Source organism: Panthera pardus, unplaced genomic scaffold (genome assembly GCF_024362965.1).
Source record: "Panthera pardus isolate Hobbes unplaced genomic scaffold, ASM2436296v1 HiC_scaffold_13, whole genome shotgun sequence".
In the NCBI taxonomy this organism is placed as follows: Eukaryota; Metazoa; Chordata; class Mammalia; order Carnivora; family Felidae; genus Panthera; species Panthera pardus.
Genome location: NW_026526688.1, coordinates 49,651,812 through 49,674,034, shown reverse-complemented (window position 1 = coordinate 49,674,034; position 22,223 = coordinate 49,651,812). Strand labels below are relative to the sequence as shown.

General features: G+C 38.5%; 1 protein-coding gene across 1 annotated transcript in view; it reads right to left on the bottom strand.

Annotated features, from left to right (window-relative positions):
* ELP3 (elongator acetyltransferase complex subunit 3) overlaps nt 1-22,223 on the bottom strand; it is a 97,635-nt gene that overhangs the window by 5,587 nt on the left and 69,825 nt on the right. Inside the window, exons 11-14 of the mRNA XM_019440875.2 lie at nt 20,334-20,424; nt 17,552-17,617; nt 15,704-15,931; nt 14,694-14,775 (exon numbers count right to left, since the gene is read on the bottom strand). Coding sequence (XP_019296420.1) covers nt 14,694-14,775; nt 15,704-15,931; nt 17,552-17,617; nt 20,334-20,424 — 467 coding nt within the window. The remainder of the gene's footprint in view (nt 1-14,693; nt 14,776-15,703; nt 15,932-17,551; nt 17,618-20,333; nt 20,425-22,223) is intronic.

The following is a 22,223-nucleotide window of genomic DNA, read 5'->3' as shown; positions in this document are numbered from 1 at the left end:
TATATTCCTGAGTGAAGAGAGAAATGAATGCTTATATCCAACAAAAGACATTATTTATAATATCCAAACAGGAAATAACCCAAATATCTATCAGTAGTAGAATGGATAAATTATATTTTCACCCACAGAATGGAAAAAGGAACTATAGCTATCTGCAAGAACATGGATGAACCTCAAAGGCCTAACATGTATGAAAGAAAGCACATATGAAAGATCCCATCAACACAAAGTGCAGACACAGGTAAAGTTAATTTTATGGTCCTGGAAGTCAGAGTACTGGTTACATCTGGAAGATGGTATGAACTGAAAGAGGGAAGAAGAGTCTCCTGGAGGGCTGAAAAAGTTCCATCTTAATCTAATAGTTACATGGGAATATAATTCACATGCAAAAACTAATCAAGTGGTACACTTAAAATGTACTTTATTGCATATAATATCTCAATTAAGAAAAAGGCTCAAGAGGGGCACTCCATTTTATAGATGTTTCAATGTGTTTTGAGAACTCAATTTGTCCAGAGAATTTAGGAAATAAGGTAGAAGGAATAGGATGAGTGGCTCATTCCACACTGAACCCTCAACTTGGACAAACCCACCACCAGGAGACCTCGGAATATACTTCTCCTATCCACAAAGAAGCTAGAATTCATAGCATCTCTCTCCATGCTAGCTGCTTCCCTTACTTATAGTCCTGTTGTTCCGGTCGCCATGCTGTGCTTCATTTGACTTGCGTGTCTATCTTCCTAGAATGTAAGCTCTTTGAAGTCAATGACTTCCATCATTAGGAAGTGTCTGGCATATAATCAACTATTGTACTGTATTCAGTTATTATGTTGTATACATACAAAGAAATGTGCCCCTGAGGGATGTCTTTAAAAAGAAAAAAGAAAGAAAAAAAATTGCCTGTATGTTAGGTGACAGGTAGTGAAAATGACTCAGTGTAAAAGGCATGAAGGGCAGGGCTTTATCTAGTTCCAGCTTTCTTACCTTGTTAAAGATTTAGAGGCAGCTTTCTAATTTATACTGTTATCTCTTATAAAGTTGCCCCCACATTTTAAAGACATAGCTCTGGCTTTTTATATTTTCTAATTTCACAAAGTAGATGCCATTTTCCATGGACTTAATTTATTATGGAGAATATGTAAAAGTAGAGGTGATGTATCGAACTTCCATATACCCATTACCCAGCTTCAACAATGATCAATTAATTCACCAGACTGCTAATGCTTCTAGCTTTCTACTCATGTGAAGTCATAAAATACATTGGGTTTCCTTCTGGTTCTGCTCAGCATGTTCACTGGAGGCATGTTTTAATTGCCTTCTTTCAAATAAAGATGGTGATATCTCCTTTACCATTAATTACCAGACTGAAGGTGTACTGTTGGTCAAAGTGCATCCTAAAACAGCTACACCTGTTATCTGTCCACCATAACCAGCAGAGGTGAGACAGAAGCAGTTCCTTACATCTAACACAGGACAGCCCTCAGATAAGTGCAAAGTTCAACAGAGTGTGCCCTGATTTCCTAAGCTGCTGAAAAGAACAGCTTTACTGGGGTAACACTAAGCATTCCTCAGTCATGATTCCAACTGAGCATACAGACTCCCTGAGCTATTTCTGCCTTTATACAGGGCATGGGCCTTAGAAACCATTACAACTTGAGAAGAGGCATTCAGGCTTTGTGCTTTTTTGAAAGAAAGGTATATTTTCAGGCTCCTATCTTTGTTTCCACTAACATGCAGTAGCACGGAGATGGAAAATCTACTTCTGGACCCTTTGGGAAGATTTAAGTATTTTGGGGAAAGAAGTCTGACCTCCAGCGGGTCTGAACTCCAACCTCTTAAACAACTAAGCAAAAATACGCCCGTTTGTATTTCTTTGTGCCTCTTGTTTCTGGACAGCTTCCCCACCTCCATGCCCCTGCTGCATTTCTACAATCTGCAGAACAGGCTGGTAAAAGCATTAGCACTCTTAGCCAGCTTGGAGGAGAACAGGCCATCACTGGGGCTGGGTATGGGCCACACCCTGCTCCCCTCACCCCTTGGTGCTGAGCAGGGCTCCAAACAGTCCTCCTCACAGTAACTTTCCTCTTGTTAGTCGGCCAACAGCAAGCAATTACATTTCACAGCTGACGTCTGCCAGCCTCCTGGACTGACGTAGGCAGACTGTGTCACAGGCCTCAGCGTTAACACTGCTCCTGCCCTTGAGAAGAGATGCAGTGGACTCTACAAATAACTGACTTCTCAACCTGATCGCTTGGGTGTGTCTGCAAAGCCCAGTGGGCTAGGGAATGAGCAGGACTTGAACCGATATGCAGCAGTCCTCAGGGTGCCCTACTAGCATTGTTAGTAGAGCATTCGGGATGGGAAGGGCAGGGGGTGGTCCAAATTCCTGTTTTAGCTTCATTGCTTTGCCAGATGTGATATGATCAAATGAGATAAGGTAGAAAAAGAGTATCCAGACACGTGCCTAGAGTAATATTCTGTGATTTGGCTTTGGTCACCAGCCTCTTTAGCTACCTTCAGCCACATCACATTCCTGAAGCCAAACTTGAAAATATGTTAAATCAACCCTTTGAAACTTAAATCTGATTTTTCTGAGTAGGTACAAAAGATTGAGATGATGATTCATAATCATTAAAAAAAATCAGTGAAATAAAAACAAACTGTTTTAATTACTTTTGGGTTCAATTAATCAACTATTTATTGAGTACTTGGTATGTGCCTAGCAGCGTTAATACAAGGCAAATGTATTCATTAGTTTCATTCATTTGCTACTAAAATGAGACTTTATTACATCTCATTGATCGCTTAGTTGGATGGCACTATTTCACTCTTCAACAATGCCCATGTAGGAGAGTTGGGAAAGGTTTTTATTCTGAATGTCTGAAAATGAACCAGTTAACTAACTCAATGACCTTAAATCTTTGAAAGAGAGTTTTTTCCCCCTGCTATGTTAAAAAAAAAAAAAAGAAACTTACAAAATTACCCACATGTAATCTTAGCTCTTCAAAGCAGCTGACTATTTCAAATCATTAATAAAGCACATTAGGACCTTATTCTCCATCATCCTGGATGATACAGAGAATATCTGAGTAGAGGTATAAGATCCAACCTGCTACCCAGCAGCCTAAAATTCCTCTATCCATTCTGAAATGGCTATACCAAGGTAATAGCGAAGACAAAATGAACAAAGGATAAAAGTAGATAACTTGTATAGCAGTTACACAGAATTTAAATGAAACCTACTGTGGTAACTTAGAGTAGGATGACGGTGGTAGGTTATCTTACAGCTCTTAGATTTTTTTCCCCTCACACAGTGTCTGACCTAGGAGAGCCCACAAACTTCTAATTCAAAACTGGACTGGCTCTGTTCATATCAGTGCAAAATATCTGCTATGTCACAGATCATTCCCACTACTTTGCTCACGTCCCAAATCATTAGTGTGTCTCTGCAGAAGTTAAAGACTGTGCCATCTGCAACCTGGAAGGAAGTGGTATCCCTTATAGTTTTTTAAAAAATTGACTTTGAAAAAGCAAATGGTCAAATAGGAAACTCCAGAGATCAGTCCCTCCACTGAAACCACCATTAAACTGGAAAAAAATAGAACCAACCATTTTGAGACACTAGAAATTGATAAGACATTTATAGCAACCGGGGTGGGGGGGAGGGAGGGCACTTGATGAAGGAGCTGCTGAACTCTGAGAAGAGAGCAGCAGATGTAAACCACATACTCTCCCCCATTCCTACAGCAGTTAGCTAAAGCCAGCTAGCTGTGTATTTTGTTTGGTTTGGAGGCTCCTGGAGGAACTACTGCCTTTGCTTTGGCCTCTCCTTTCTGTGCTGGGTGTTTGTTTAAGATTTGAAGAGACATACAGCACCCTCCCCCATTTTTAAAGATCCAGACATTTAAGAAAATCTCTGTCAGGTCACAGGCTGATTGCAGAGAGGACAGAAACTTTAGTGTCCACATGCAACAAAGAACTGACTTTACAAAAATAGTTTGGAAAAGTCACTACACAAATGGATGACTGCAGCCCTTAAGAGCAATCCTTGAAGAGGGGGAGAATCTTTTATATTATTCAAATGTGCAGTTCTCAACATCAACAACAAAAACAAACCCAGGAAAATAAGGCCATTCATGGGAAAAAGAGAATTTGACAGAAACTGTGCCTGAGGAAGCCTAGATACTGGGATTACCAGGCAGAATCAACGGTATTAAATATGCTCAGGAGCTAAAGGAAACCATGAACAAAGAACTAAAGGAGCACAACCAACAAAAGAAAAATCACTAAGGGGGACTGTATCAAATTAAAAAGCTTCCATACAGCAAAAGAAATAATCAACAAAATGAAAAGACAACGTACGGAATGGGAGAACAATATTTGTAATTCACATATTGGATAAGGAATTTTATCTAATATACTTAACTCCTACAACTTAGTAACAAAAGTCAATCTGATTAAAAATGGGCAGAGAAATTAAACTGACATTTTTTCAAAGAAGATATCCACATGGCCAATAGGTACATGAAAAGTTGCTCAACATCACTACTCATCAGGGAAATGCAAATCAAGACCACAATGACATGACCTCATTCATACCTGTTAGCCTGGCCATCATCAAGAAGACAAAAGAACAACTGTTGGCAATATGTGGAGAAAAGAGAATCCCTTGTGTACTGTTGGCTGGGAATGCAAATTGGTGCAGCCATTATGGAAAAACAGTATGGAGGCTCCTCAGAAAATTAAAAATAAAATTGCTATATGATACAGGAGACAAAATGTTCAATTCATCAAGGTTTAACAATTATAAACACACATACACCTAACAACAGAGCCCCAAAATATATGAAGCAAAAATGGACAGAATTGAGGGGAGAGATAAATAGTTCTACAATAAGAATTGCAGACTTCAACAGACATTTTCAATAATGGCTTGAAAAATAAGACAGAAGATCAATAAGGAAACAGAGGACTTGAAAAACACTTTAAACTGATTAGACCTAACAGGCATATACAGAACACATCACTCAGCAACAGCAGAATATGCATTTTCCACAGGGGACATGAAGCATTCTCTAGCTTAGATCATAAATCAGGTCATAAAAGAAAACTTAATAAATTTAAAAAGACTGAAATCTTAAAGTATGAAGAAAAGTATAAAGAAAAAGAGACTGAAATTACTAAAATTAGAAATGAAAGAGAAATTTATTTATAGAAATAAAAAGGGTTAGAAGAGAATACTATGAAGAATATTGATGTGTGTATACACTAACATACTGGATAACCTAGTTAAAATGGACAAATTCCTAGAAACACAAACTACAAAGATTTACTCAAGAAGAAACAGGTCTATATGGTCCTACAACAAGTCAGGAGATTGAATCAGTAATAAAAAACCTTCCAACAAAGAAAAGCCCAGAACTAGATGGCTTTACTTGTGATTTCTATTAAATGTTCATACACACACACATGCACACAGCATACACACGTGGAATATTGTTCAGTCTTAGTAAAGGAAGCATAATCTTTTAATGTTATAGTATGAATAAACCTAGAAGACACTATGCTAAGGGAAATAAGTCAGACACAAAAGGCCATATACTGTATGATTCCACCTCACAGAGACAAAGTAGATTAGAAGTTACCAGGGGCTGGGGTGATGGGAGAATTGAGAATACTGCTTAATGAGGACAGAGTCTCTGTTTGGGGTAGTGAAAATGTTTTGGAAATAGTGGTGATGGTTGTATAACGTTGTGACTGTAACAAATGCCCCAAAATGTATACTGAAAAATGGTCATAACGGCAGGGGCACGTGAATGGCTCGGTTGAGCATCCAACTCTTGATTTCGGCTCAGGTCACCTTCCCAGGGTCATGGGATTGAGCCCAATGTTGGGCTCTGTGCTGAGCATGGAGCCTGCTTAAGATTCATTCATTCTCATTCTCTTTCCCTCTCTCTCTCCCCTTCTGCTTTTGTAGGCCCCCCCCAAAAAAAATTAAAAAAAATTTTTTTTTTTAATGTTTATAATGGCAAATTTTATGTCATATACAATTTACTACCTTCCCAAATTGAGAAAACAAGACTTCAAGGTCCATTAACTATTTTCAGGTGTTTGTTTGGGGGCAGGAATGTGGATAAGGGTAGGATATCTTTAGAGAGAAACCAGCCCAAAGATGGTCTATATTCTATAACCTAGAAGAAAGGTAAGTGGCCAATATCATAGATCTAAAGGATTAAACATTTAGATAGGCTTATAAAGGGAAATACAGAAATGTCCTCATGGAAGAGAGAGAGCAGACAAAAGGTCAGATGCAGGGGCTACTTGTGGGGGCCTGCCAAAGTCTACTTAGGACAGTGTTAGGTATAACTGTGCTGCCATGACTGGCTCTATGAAACCCTGATATTGGGTTTGGGACAAGAACTCTTGAATCTACATATGGCCAAAGACAGTCCATCCTGGGAGAAGGCTAAATGAAGTTTTCTGTAGAAAGGGACTGGGTAACTTAATCTCAAGTTAATGAAAACATATTTAACTTAGTAGGCAAAGGTGGCCGCCACCAGATCTTCTCTTTAAAAGTGGATATATTTCCTCTCTTTTAAAATGTGGGCTGGCCCAATGACTCTGGTAACCAATAGAATGGGGCATAAGTCACATTGTGGTAGACAGTCTCTAAGAGGAGGACTCCCAAAGTCCCTGTCTACTGGTATTCAGTCTTGCATAATCCCTTCCCCTTGAGTGTGGGCTGGACTTGTTGACTTATTACTAAGAGTAGGTATAAGGACTGTAGCTCCCATCTCAAGGGGCCGTCTCTGTGATCACTCTGCTGAGGGCAGCAAGCTGCCATGTGATGAGCAGCCCTTTGGAGAGGCCTACATGGCATGGTGAGGAACTGTGGCCCTAAGACCAACAGCCCATGAGGAACTGAAGCCTGTCAAACCACATGGTAAACCCGGAAGTGGATCTTTCAACCCCAATTGAATCCTGAAATGATTACAACTCCAGCTGATACCTTAACTGGAGTTTTATGAGATACTTTGAGGCAGAGGTACCTCGCTAAGTCACTTCTAGATTTCTGACTTACAGGAATTGTGATGACCGCTTGTTTTCAGACATTAAGTTTTGTGATTATTTATTACACAGCAACAGATAATGAATATAAGATGTTCTGGGACTTCTAAGTCTAGTCTTTGCTCCCTTCCTTTAAGAGCCCAGCCTTCATGCTATGAGAAATGCAAGTCAGGTGGAAAAGAACCAAGGTGCTCATGCTGACAGTCTCAACTGAGCACCCATTACCAGCTAGAACTGAAACTCCAGACAAGCCAACCTAGTCACAGCTGATGGCCATTTAAGCTACCCCAGCCAAGGTCCTAGACATCATGAAACAGAAGTGAGCCATCTTCTCTATGCCCAGTTGAATTTCTGACCCACAGAATCACTAAGAAAATAAATTGGTTGTTGTATTAAGCCATTAAATTTTGGGGTGATGTGTTACACAACAAGAGATAACCAAAACAACCACTAATTAGTAGGATTTGCAGTAAGAGGTAACAGGGCACATAGGATATAGATCTGGGGCTTCTGGACTGCTTTACCAAACAACAGTGATTCATTCATAAATGGTGGATAAACCAGACAACCGGATGCTCAGGGAGGTAGAGGATTGGGGGCAGGGGGCATAAGGAAATATAATCCCATGGCCACAATCTAAAACCCTAAATCCATCAGTTAATGTCTCAGAAATGTGAGTCAGAGACAACAGTTCAAGCCATGTGATAAAAAGAATAAGAAATTCCCTGTGTTATGTCTTGCTGGAATTAGAAATGCTTAAACTAAAAAGCTCTATAAAAACAGTATCTTGGTTGCTAAGGAAGGCAGCATCAATGTTTTCCAGAATTATTTAGTAATCTGCTCACCCAAAGGGGAAGAATCTGCCAAATCCTTGCCTCTAAGATCTAAAAGAGAAAAGTTTTATCAAAAATTGAGTGGATTATAACAATGTCAAATATTTATAGAAAAGAACAGTACTAACCACATGAAAGTTACATTGATAAGGAGTTAATACTGCAACAAACTAAAATCAGACATTGTGACGAACAGCAGATGATGAGAAGTCTAGACTAGACAACTCTGGAGAAGGCTTCCTTCCTCAGAAAAAAGCCGATGAAGCGTCTAACTTTACAACAAAGGCAGTCATTTATATCAAAGCACCCAGACCTCTCAGGAATATTATTAGAAGCCACATGATATAGCACTATTCCTCTTCCCAAGCAGAAGTACAGTCGTAATTCCCAATATCTATAAACTAAGAGGAACAAGAATGGGGAGAAAAAGTATACATATGTTAAGCATGTCAACATTAGCAGGGCTGTCCTCTGGGACATTAATGTACACATTTCTGAGATACAAGGATACTTGATAGCATGGACCTAGGAAGAGAAACAGCACTTGCCAGATGCTGTTCCTCCTGTGCCAACAAGCTACTACCTACTCCTATCACTAGCTTCTGCCTAGGAAACCTCACCATAAGATCCAAACAGTGGACACTCACCAGTGGCCTATTAAGGAATATTTGGAAAACACGCATTAGTTACTATAGTCATGAAATACAGAGAGAGGGATGGGTATAATGCACTTGATATGCAAAGTACTACAATCTGGTACCTGATTCCTCTACAAATGAATGAATAACAAATCAGGGAATGCAGAGTCCTGGGAGGAGCTATGCAAGGCTGCCTCCACAGTCCAGCTGCAATACACACACCAGTTGGCAAACATTTAGCTAATTTCTTATCTAGCAAAATAGTATTCCATATCATCATTGCTAGTCTAATGATTAAGAATCAAATTCTTGTAGCAATGCAATATTTTATGTTTTTATCTATTATCTTTAAACAGAAAGATATTACCCACCACCACAATACAATCCTATTGGAACATGCACCAAAAAAGAAATATGGGGGCACCTGAGTGGCTCACTTGGGTAAGTAAGTGGCCAACTCTTGATTTTGGCTCAGGTCATGATCTCATGGTTTGTGAGTTTGAGTCTGGCATCAGGCTCTGAGTTGACAGTGCAGAGCCTTCTGGGGATTCTCTCTCTCTCCCTCTCTCTCTGGCCCTACCCTGTTTGCACTCTCTCTCTCAAAAATAAATAAACATTTAAAAAAACATTTAATTGTTAGAATGCTAAAGTGGAATAAATAGAGGAATATACAGAACCCTAACAATGTGCATTTCATTAGGGGATAATTTATTACAAGATAAATTATGTAAAGGGATGAAACAGAAACTACAAAAGAGCACACAATCTTTCCCCTTTCTGAGAAGTCCTATGCACACAGCACACAGGCGGCACAAACTGGTTTGCATTTGGCAGGCTTCCTGTATCCTTAGCAAACAAATAAGCCAAAATGAGGAAAAGCTTTTCTAGGCATTTTGGTAAGGATCAAGAGTCCATTACCAGACACATCTAGTTACAAATGTACGCTTCTTTTCACCTAGATTATAATGCAGAGAATAAAACTACCTTCACCTTAAGTAAAGGGAGATGGGTTGCAGCCTGGAATACAGGTGAAGTTTCTGGGGTTCAGTAAGTAAATCTAAGCCATTTGTAGTTTAATGAAACCAAATGACTGTTATTTTCTGCCCACATATCATTAAACACTGGCTCTGGGGTACAAGACCATGAATTTCAGTCCCAGGAAACCATATTGGATTATGTAAGGCATAGGCATGTTGGTTTTTTCACTAGTAGGAATTGTAGATGTAGCTTTTAGAATCATATTCTGAGCATCATGATTTTAGAATGATCTCCTCTCCACAGTGACTTGTTTACTCACTCTATATTTAAGGTTTAAGGATTATTCATCCTATATATTTATCTTCCCCCCTTCTCTCTTCTTTGACTTTAAATGGGTTTAAACAAAATGGCTAACAGTCTCTGACTTCAGTGGATTTCTGTCATCAACCATTCAGACATTTTCCTCATTTCTCACCATCACTGTGTGATCTATCAGCCTTGTACAATTCTTGGCCAATGGCCATATTAATTTTCTACTTGAAAGAACACAAATAGAATACTGCTTATGACGAAGGTACTAGGGGGAGCTTGGGAATAGCTGTTTGTCTTGATGCATAGTAATTAGCTTGGCAAACAGAAACAGTAACACGATTGGATCTGATACCTAGCCAAAACTGCCAAAAGAAAAAAAAAATCATCTGTTGGGTATATTAAGTGGCTTTTTAAATAGCAGCTATCAACAGTTATATTTGCCCTTTTGGAAATGGTACGGGCAGTGTAACATCAGAGATCTCCAGTTTCCATGGTGATTATTAGTGATGGCATTTCAAATGTTGTAGGTTAGGTTCTACAGTATAATCACTTGTACTTGACACCATAAGACAGGGAAGAGAAAAAAATGGCTTCATCCTAACATATTTAAAGGAAAGAGAGATAAAAATCCACATAGATAAACATCATGGCTTTTAAGTAGATACAATTTGTTAATCTTAAACAGGTGTATGTTGACAGAAGCTACATAAGCTGGTGAGAGATACTAAAGCACTTGGATATAATAGGGACTAATTAATTGCTTATTTAGCAGTAATTAACTGCCCACACATGTTATAAACTGGTTGTTCTTACCTTACTGGTTTACCCATTTTGTATGTACAAAAAAGATTATTTTCTTATTCTGAAGCAATTAATCATGAGTTGAGATATAGTCTAAGTAGAGAGAAAAATTTATCTTCCTCTGGAGTTAAGGATAATCTGTGGGGTGAAGACTGAGTTAACTGTGCAGCCCAATTTCAACACCCCTCAAGGTCCAGGCAGTAGTATCTCATACTTTCTTGATCTGCCCTCTCAACTCCGGTCCCTTGAACATAGGAGACACTCAATACACTTGGTGATTCTGATGCTGATGAAGCCAATCATTTCATTTTTGCTTTAATCTTCAAATTTAGAGTTGATGGTTAACTTTGAAATACAGTTTACTTACGAAGACAATTATATATACTTAAAAAAATAGAATGAATAATCTAAAAGGTCTAAGTGCTTCACCTGACTCCAATAAACAAGAAAATTTTCAATTTCCTCAAGTAGCTATAAAATCAGTCTTTTAAAAAAGGATAAATTAGCTGTAAAATATTCAGTATATACCTTTTAGAAACAAAATATATTGAGGTAACAAAGATAAAAACCAATTTGTTTTTAACAGGGAAAAACAGAACACATGGAGTCTGACTAGTGATTCAAATCAGATCTACTGTGCAGTTAATCATACTGTCTAGAGGCAGAATCAAAGATTATAAATCCAAATAACAGAAAATCTGCTGGCAAGTTGAGGGGAAGTCATAATGAATCAGAATGTAATTAAAAAAAAAAAACTCGACATAAGTGCATTACTCTTACAGTCACTGTAACCAGAATGATAAATGACCTGTCTCTCCCTTACTCAAGCTACTAGTTATGCCAGGACAGAATATGTAGGCCACCACTGTGTACAAAAGCCTGCAGACCAGAACAAGGATGGATTTACAAATCAAGGACAAGGTCAGAAAAAAACATACGACGCTTAGGTCACAAAGTAGCACCAAATTGTGATGAAGTCAATATGTATCCACAAATCATAGGATAACCTAACCATGGGAAACTTTATCATTTTTATCATCAAATATCTAACATACAAGGAGACTAAGTGCAATTACTAATGAAATTAAAGGGCTTCCTAACATGGTTTCAGGAAAGAATCTACTTAAAATGTAATCAGTAAAACACAAGTGGTTATGTTGAGAACTAAAAGAGATGAAAACACTAAGGGGCAGAATTCTAGACTGCTAGAATTGTAGAAGATAACCTACCCCAATTTTTTTCAGTAAGGGAAGAATGGAGATCAAGTGAAATTATCCAAGATCACAAGAAGTGAGGGCTACGGTCAACACAGGATTGGAATCCAAACTCTCCCGCCACCAAGTGTCTCTTCCTATACAGCACACCTAATGAAGCACTGTGAATAAACACAGTAGACAAGCACCACTGCGATCATAAGGAGATTTTCATTCCAAGGATCAAATTATGGAGAACTGTTTGACTTTTTACAAAAACTAATTTCACACACACACACACACACACACACACACACACACACACACACAGTGTACTCAAAGCAGAAAGACCAAAGTGAAATATGAACAAACATGGAAGGACAAAAGCTACATAAAAGGTGATGATAATGCATACTTTAAATCTGTACTACTCCAAGTTCTGAATAATGGACATCTCAGGTGTCTGATTCAGAAACTTAACTGAACAATATGTTACTAAATTAGAGGAATAAAATGCATCATACATAGAGAAATATTCCTGGCTTTTTTCATTAGAAGGGTGATCAGATCTTGAGTCAAAGAGAAAGTCAAGGTACTATGTGCTTTCCCTAATAGAAAGCAATGACGCAACTTAGAGACTAGAGTGACAGGAAATAATGCTTCCTTCCTCCCACAGAACTCACTTTAGTTCCAAAAGACAATCCAGGACTGCTCTTACAGAAACCCACTAGCCCAAAGAAACCCCCTATACAGAAATCTAGTAGTCCTACTGTAGCAGCTAAGGAGAAAGGTTCTTCCCAGCTTTTTTCAGCAAGACTCTTATTTTAAAAATTCTACAAGCAGATGATCTGAAATTGAGCTATTATTTAGATTATGATAAAAAGCTAGAAAGAGGACAGATGCTGATTTCCACTTAGAAAGACACCCTGCTCATAAAAAGCAGAAACTAAGGCTCTTATGGGTGCCTGAATAGAACCTCAGCCAAGTCAGGGGCCCTCTCTGCATGTAACATTTCTACAAATGGATAGATATTATGAAGGTTAATGAAATAATGTGGAGAAGTAATAGAATACCAATAGTTCTTCGGTTGTAAAATTGATTATGTTCCCACAGATACCAGAAAACCACGTGACTGCACAGTAGACTGCGGGTGTGCAGGCCCCACCATGGTCACAGAGAGTATCTTTCCCTTAATGGTTTGGAAGAGAATATGAAAACCTTGCCATTCAAAATGTGGTCTGAAGACACAATTAGCACAGGTATCACTGTAAGTTGGTTAGAAATGCAGGCTCTCAAGCCCCACCCCAGACTGAATCTCCATTAAAAAAATTTTTTTTAATGTTTATTTTTGAGAGAGAGGGAGAGACAGAGCGTGTGCGCATGCGCGCGCGTACACACACACACACACACACACACACACACACACACACACACGAGTGGGGGAAGGGCAGAGAGAGAGGGAGACAGAATCAGAAGCAGGCTCAAGGCTCTGAGCTGTCAGGACAAAGTCCGATGCAGGGCTTGAACCCACGAGCAGTGAGATCATGACATGAGCCAAAGTCAGAAGCTTAACTAACTGAGCCACCCAGGCGCCCCCTGAATCTGCATTTTAACAGGATCTCTGGATAATGTACAAGCACATTAAAGCCTGAGAAGTACTGTGCTGAACACACTGACAGTGCTCTAGCGAAAGGGACTGCTGAATGTCAGGTGCTTTCAACCCTTCACAGGTGTGTGTGTAGAGTAAGTCTCAAGTCAGGCTGGACCTCTTCGGGGAACAGGAAAGGTTGACTTCTGGACAACCACAGGTTACAACTGAGACGTAAACATTTTTTATTACAAATATCAGTATCACTTAGGTGAGCCTCTTTTTAGTGAAATTAAGGTAACAGAGAAAAATATATAAAGCTAGCTATGTTAAGAAATGTTTTACTAATCCATCTGGATAATGCCAAAAACCATAGCCAGACTAAATGATTAAGTGAGCCTGGGTCATTACATTTTCATAATTATAATCATTAAAACCTGGGCAAGGGTGTTGATTTATTGATTAGCAACAATTTATTTTTTTTTTAAAAACGCATTTCAACTCTCATTTTCAGAAAAGATTATTTACAAGATCTTAAAAGAAAAGAATCTGCTTTAAGAAAGGAGCATGTTTTCTAATGGGAAAATAAACCTGGAGGAAAAAAACCCCTACATTCTGATCATGGCTTTTACCACATTAGCTTCTTATTAGGAATAGCAATTTTTGGGATATAGTACTAAACAGTAGGAGTGAAAGGGTATCTATATTATTTCTTTTTCTCTCACACTAGAATTTCCTTTTTGTGCCCACTTCCCTTTGTGTGATGTCCCACACAAAGTATGGGGAAAGCTGCAAACAAGGGAAAGCTGTTCCCTGAAGCAAAGTCACTGAGAGCAATATTTATGGAACAAAGAACTCTGCCTTTAAATATCTTGTACTGGCAACTGAGGTTCCATTTTAACTTTCTGAACAACAGTGTTGATAACAGCCACACTGGTTTACTTTTTCTTGGATCCATATCACCAAATTTCAATTTCCCAGACAGAGTAACTGGGCACAAAGCACAAGAGAGGAAATGACGACTAGTGGGGCAGACAGACGACTGGTGTGACAGCAAGAAAGATAGGACACCGATTACTGGTCTTGCCACTCCGTGCTTCTGAAAGCTCTACTCCACCAGACTGCTTACAGGAATTCTGTGTGTGAGCACAAGTCTTTTACTGTTGTACTTGGCCCAATCCTGACTAATCATAAATAGGGGTAAGAGAGGCCTGAGATAGTTTTAACTGTGATACCAAGTTAAAATGTGAATGAATCATGAATTTTGCTCTCCTCCAGTTACCTGATATAACAGCTATTTTCCCAGATCCGTGTTCTTCTCTAGCTATTCTTTCTGCCTCCTCCATCAGAAGCATGCCAAATCCCTGGAAGGAGCAAAGGAGGGGATTAGGGAATTGAGAAGAAAGGAAGTCAGTAAGAGGGGTCTGTAAAACAAAAAGGCTAATATTTAGTAGTTGCTAAAATCTGCTAAAATAAGAGTGACAAAAAAAAATGCATGGGAGTAAGAAAAGAGAAACCATTCAATTATACCAAAAATACCCTGTAGCAGACTAGTAAAAAAGGGAATAATTTTGCAACAAAAGCCATCAAAAGGTATTCTGTGGATGATGTAATCTCATCACAGCAAGGGGGCAATTGCCTCTCAACTTCCTGTCTCTTTTTAAATAAGTTCTAGGCAATCTCTAGGTGATGAAGTCTGGGGCATCTAATCTTGTATCTATTAGTCACCCCTACAATATCTAAAAGGTTTTTGAAAGCAGGCAATATTCTTAAATCACTAAGTTTGGGGTCTACTCTGTACCCACCAATAGTGGTTTTAAGCCACTTCCTGGAAATTTTAAAGAGTGAGTTATTTCTTTATTTAGGTTGTCTGTGGGGAGTGGAACAGCATTCCACTACATGTCAGATATAGCTTGCATCTATGAAGACCTTTAATATTTCACAAGTGCTTTCACATTATCATCTGCTTTGATTTCATAATACATAGCTGCTGAATCATATGAAATTGCTGGTATTAGGCCATTTCTGACTTTCAAAAATAGCAATTTCATATGGTTCAATCTAATACTATATTCTACCTGAGTCTCCAATTTGTCTCTCGCTCCTCCTCCTTCACACTCAAAAGAAAACATCTCTGAACATACAATATTAGTTCTTCAGTTTCTGTCCTTGCCTTTCCCCCTTCTTCCTTCCTCCTCTGCCTCTGCCCCCTCCTTCTGCCCATTCCTTTCCTCTCTTCCTCCTTTGGGCAAGTTTCTAATTATAGTCAAATAGAAATGGAATACAGGATACCTGATGCTGAAATTTAGTAGGATCTCGACTGCTCACAGGGACTACACTTCCGTACACATGCAGCTCTCGAACTATGGAAACACCTCCAACCAATTCAAAACGGAAGGTTTCTTCCGAACATTTTCGTAATCTCAGGAGGCCAATCAGAATGTCTTGATCTGGGTCTTCATATGATAAGAATGTTTCCCAGCCACCATTCGCAACATAATCTCTCCTTACCAATTCAACCTGTTTAATAAAAAGTCACACACACAAAGTTTTTTAAATTAGAGAAAATTCATTTTTATAATTGTAAGTATTTATTTAGGTTAATACACACAATTAAGGATAACAAATAATCACGAATTAGGTTTCTTTTTACTTGTCTACTTTCAAATATCAATGATTAAGAAAGAGTTCATGCCTTGTTCATGGAATATTATAAAAGGAAAACAATTCTAACTGCATAAATATTTGAACTTCATTAACCTTGAGATTCTTACAGAGATCTGGCTCAGTAAATGCTTCTATGTACTTAAACCTCTGATCCTCCATGAAGAGTCTCGAAGGTAAAATTACATATTATGTCACATGCATAGCTCTTGGGAGCACCACTGAGCCCCAGAACTGTTAGGTCCTCAATGGTTTCATTTTCTAGCCTTTAGTTCTTCCACTAAAACCTGATTTTGGGGGAAAAATGTGTTACTGGTCACTTGTTCCTTGATGGGCTTTTAAGAAAATATGGCATCCCACAGGGCCCTTAAAATATTATGACTAGTTATAAGATTAAACATTAAAGAAAATTCAAGAACTGGAGAGTAGCTTATGGGGGAAGCTCTGTGGTACCAATCTACATAGGCTTTTGACTCTTCAACTCATTGTTCAAGTGGCCCTTGAATTTTGCATCTGCATAAGCAATATGTAACAATATTCAGAGACAAACCTACATATGTGGGCATGGTCACACTCAGACACATTCTGAAGATAGGCTGACTGTACCAGTAGTGAAGTGAACAATTCAGACCAATGCTTAAATTTCCTCTCAAACTTAATGTTTACTAACTAACTGGATTGCACAAGAATTTGGAAAAATGACTAACTGTGCTTGGGTCTACTTTTTTCTTCAAAAGGTCCCAGATGTTAAAAACATCAATTAAACAAACCATGCATTTTGAGAACAGAAATATCAATGCAGGTGTCATCTAATCTCTCTCAAGTAGGGTTCCATAAAAGAGCTAATCCCCACAGAAAGTTTGGCATATAGCTAGGCATTATAGGTACATAGGAGAGAAGTTAACTCATTACAATGACTACTTTTAGGCATCAGGCTTAAGTTTTGTGGAACCCTTATTGACAAGGGCCCTGAATTCATCTGATTACCACCAATGGGCAATAATTTTAATAGTTGTAGTACCCACAAAGATAAACAGATCACATTCAGCTCTACCTGAAGGTAGCCACTAGCTGTATGTAGCTATTTATATTTGGATTAAAATTAAATAAAATTTAAAACTCAGTTCCTCAGTTGCACTGGCCACTTTTTAAGTACTTACCATCACATGTCACATTGGACTGACACCACATTGGATGGCACAGATTATAGTTTGCAACCCTGCAGAAGGTTTTAGTGGACAGTGCTGATCTAGAATGAAGTTCAGACTTGGTTTTCCTAACCTGTCTCTTCTACAGTTCAGCCACCCTCATATTTGTCTTTCCTGTCTTAACATCTATATTTGATCCTCAATTACTCTTTGCTTAGTTTACTTATTAACTTCTAGGGATCAGTCCTGTTGGTCAGAAAGTGTGGGTCCAGGTCTGAAAAAAATTTATGAACAGGACCCAATCTCTCTATGAAATGAAGAAACTAACCTGGTATGGCCGTACTTTGTGATGAATTTCTTGGATTCCAACCTCTCTGGTTCTCACGTCTCGACACTGAAGAAAAAAAAAGTGGAGGAAAGGGGCAAATACAAAACTGGGTTAACTAATTCAATTTTTATTCATACCTTTCCACCAAACCCTGAGTTCAAAATTAAGTTTGGACATAATTTACAATGAGATAATAAGAACTAAATTTAAAAATAAAACCATCTTTAATGAATCTGAGGATAGGGGAAAACAAAGTATGAAGTTAGTATAGTATTGCTTTACAAACAAGCTTAGAATTTAGAGATCAATATATGATACCCAAATAACATATGTCCTAAAATCTGGAAATAGTTTTTTTTACCCAGGGGATATAGCTGTACCTATAAGTAGAACCCAAAACTATGTATACAGAAGAGTAAAAAGCAAATTCCTAATTTTTAAATATCTTCATCATTTTATGGCAGTTAACATTTTTAGCATTACCATGCTTGTATCATTTAGAAGTTGGAAAGACTGCTGTGGTACTTTTTCTTTTTTTCAGAGAAGGGCACTGTGGGAGAAAGGATGGGAGGGAGGGAGGGAGGAAAGGAAGAAAAAAGATGGAACCTAGAGCTATTTATTATACATCTGAACCACAGTCACAAGAGCATCACTGGGAGGCTGCAGATGATATACATGCAATGCTTCTTGTATGGCCAAGCTTATGTGATAGGACTCTTATGTCTTTTTTTCTTCTTCTTAATGTTTATTTAAGGGGGGAGGGGAGGGAGGGAGGGAGAGAGAGGGAGAGGGCAAGAGAGAGTGAGTGAACACTCAAGCAGGGGAGGGGCAGAGAGGGAGAGAGAGAATCCCAAGCAGGCTCTGCACTGTCAACGCAGAGCCTGACACAGGGCTCAAACTCCCGAACCGTGAGCTCATGACCTGAGCCGAAATCAAGAGCTGGATGCTTAACCAACTGAGCCACCCAGGCATCCCGTGACCCTCACTTCTATTCCACAATACAGTATACATAACTACATAGCCTGACATTTATAATTACAGAGTCATTACAGTATTCCATTATATATCCCATGGTATATTTTCCCATACAGAACTGTAAAAATTATTTTCAGGATTCTAACATTTTCTACCAGTGAGAAAAGATCACCCTAGGAAATGTGATGATGTCATGCAAGCTATACTACTAAAACAGCATTATTTATGAAGTGCTGTTATATATGTAAAGAATTCCACGAGAAAGATAAGAGCTCACTATTCAGTTTTATAAAAACAAAGCTATTTCCATGTTCCAGACATGAGCCCAAGATAATAACGCTTTAATGTGGAATCCATGAACTCAAAAATTATATAGCAAACAAAGATCACAAGTCTCTGTAATTACAAATCTATTACATTTAGATGTTGTCTTTTAGCTACAGCAGTTCTATACAGTAGGTTGCATGTGAACAAGCTATAGTTACATGCTCTTAATGAACACCTGCATGCCTTTTTGGTGGTGGTGGTGGGGGGGGTGTTATGAGAGAATGCTTTTTAAAAGCAGAGATTGGTGTGTGCTCATTTTCTGGTAAAGACAGTCTGTGAGCTAGATGTCTTTCAGCTGTCTTCAGTGTTTAGACTCAAACCCAATTTAAGAGAGAATATAAGGGATACAGGGTTAACGACGATAGCTAGATAATGAAATTATCAGGATAACCAGGTCAGGTCAGTCACTTTGGCTGTGGTATTCTCAGAGGAGAGAGGTGTTGGAAGACAAGGACAGCTGGAGACTGGGAAGAAGAACGGGCATAATACAGACTTGTCTGCTTGTTTGGTGCTATTAATTACTCTGATTACTGTATTTGCTATTTTTCCAGAACTTGAAATTGTCTTTTTTTTCTTTCTTTTGTAGAATAAGCCGATCATGTTCACAAACTCTCCTTTGGACAATTTTCTGAAAAGGTTTCTCTATAACAATTTGACTGAGAGAATAAAATGTCTTGGGCAGGTGCACAAACATGACATGCAGTCTTCAAAACGATGTCTCTCAAAGTCTGTATTGTTCATGAGAACATCCCACAGCTCCATTCCAGACCTAGTGAATCTGAATTGCTGAAGGCAGAGCCCAGCAATCAATGCTCAGGCCTTGACCCCACTTCTGGCTTTTCCTCTTTAGCAGCTCTAAGAAGGAGTTTCTAGGGCACTGTGAATTTATGTTATAATCACCTTACTGTGATTTATGAATCATGTGCAGAGACTGTTAAGTTGCAGATTCCTGGGCTCTTCTGCATGTCCAAGGCCAGAAGAAAGAAGGTGTTTAGTAAATATCTGAAATAAGTAAGTACTTGAAAAAACATGGGGGTGGAGCAGGGCAAGGGACATTGGAATATGTGGGCAATAGCACTGTTTCGTAATTATTTTACACAGGTAATCCTGGTGTCTTCAAACATATACTCATATCTTCTATCTCCACTAGTCAAGAACTGAACACCCAATACTTCAAAAGAAAAAAAAAAAAGAAAAAAAGAAATACTTCAAAATTTAAAAAAGAGAGTTGAGATCATAGTTGGCATCTGGCACCCTTAAATCGACAAATATGCTCTTTTAGAAGCAAGCAGAGGGGTGCAAGGGAGAAGATGCAGCCTTTGCAACCACTGGTTTCAGCTTCATGTTTTATATACACCTAGTAAGAATGCCTTTAGTATATGAAAACTTTTTGACCAAACTTGGGAGTCTGTGTGTTCCAAAGTTAAGTGCCTTGTGTTTCAGATTACTTTGATCTCAACAGTTACTGTCAGACTCTTACCTGTATTCCAAGGTCTTTCATTCTTGCAAATGCCAGCTCTCTCAAATTACCATGCTCTACTCCTGAGCTGACTAAGGGCATTGGAATATCTCTGCAGAAAAAAAAAAAAAATCAGCTGTTGCAATATATAAATCATTCTCTACAGCAGAAAGGCAGGGATATTGTAAAAAAGGAAACAAAAAAAACCCAAACATACAAAAATCTACAGAGGAGATCAGAAAAGAAGGATAGTCTAACCAGGAGGCAAGGTTCAGGGCTTCTCTGTCCCTCAGTTTTCCCATCCATGAAATCATGATTTTCACCAACCACTCAGGGGTTTTGTGAGAAACACCTGATGGAAATCATTTTATAAGATTACAAAGTATAAAACAAAACTGATCATCATCAGTAATGATTTTTGGTTGAAGAGATATATGTACTAAACAAAACAAGAAATCCAATATGTCTAAAGAGGAGAAATAATTACTATTTTTTAAATGTTTATTAATTTTTCAGAGAGAGAGAGAGAGAGTGCGCACGCACACGTGCATGTGAAAGAGCACTGGGGGACGGGGCAAAGAAAGAGAGGAAGAGAGTGAATCCCAAGCAGGCTCTGAGCTGCCAGCATGGAGCCGGATGGGGGGATCAATCCAAGGCCATGAGATCATGACCTGAGCTGAAATCAAGTTGGACATTTAACCGAATGAGCAACCTAGGTGCCTCAGAATAACAATTATTATTAATGCACTACTTTATTGATGGCTTATAAACACTTTCCCATACCCGTTGTTGAATGATAAGTAACCAGGAAGCTCAAAAGCCTGGTTTAGCCAACAACTGGACTTAAAAAGAATATATTTTCCCTTGTTTCATATAAATCTAAATTAGAAGCAACCCTGCATTAGAAGAGTTACAGCTTGCCTAAAAATGAGTGGAGAAAATTCTATTTCCAGCCATCAACACAGCATAAAGGGCCAGGCATCAAGTAGACGTCAGTCAAACCTGTAAGTTATGAGTTTTATTTTGGTAGCCCCAACACCCTCTTTTAGACAGAAATCAGCATCTAAAGATAAAAGTTAAAACAAATCTGAAGAATATACTTAGCATATCTGTTTCCTATTCAAAGACAAGTCCCCAGTTTGTTTTGTCTAATATTTGGCTCATTAGAAGAAAGACTTGAAGAATACACCAAATATCCTTTCTTCTCATTTTTGCTTTTGAATTATCTCGAGTCTTTTTCTTCTCTTTTTACTTATCCCTCCAAATGTTAAGTACATACAATTAGCTAATTCACCCATTCAATTCTAATAAGATATTTCTCATTCACTCAAAAGGATCAAAGGCCAGTCAATTAACATTAAACCCTACACACAGGGGTGCCTGGGTGGCTCAGTAGTTGGCTAAGCCTCTGACCTTAGGTCATGATCTCGTGGCTCCTGGGTTAGAGCTCCACATCCGGTTGTATGCTGACAGCTCAGAGTCTGAAGCCTGCTTCGGATTCTGTGTCTCCCTCTCTCTCTCTCTGCCCCTCCCCTGCTCATGCTTGGCCTCTCTCTCTCTCTCTCTCTCTCAAAAATGAATAAACTTAAAAAAAAAACTATACACAGTAAATCTATTAGGCTCTGGAAGCCAATGGAGTTTCCATTAGACACTATATGAAGCAATGAAAAGCCAAAATTCTTTAAGACAATGAATGACACAACAGGGAGTTCAAAGTTAGAATGATATTGAATAAATATATTTTAAGTGATTAGTTAATATATGTGGTTTACTTACAGCTTTTAGTAAAAAAAACTATCTTTGAAACTGTAATTTCTTTTTTTATATAGCTTATTTATTTATTTTGAGAAAGAGAGAACATGAATGGGGGAGGGGCAGAGAGAGAGGGAAAGAGAGAATCCCAGGTAGGCT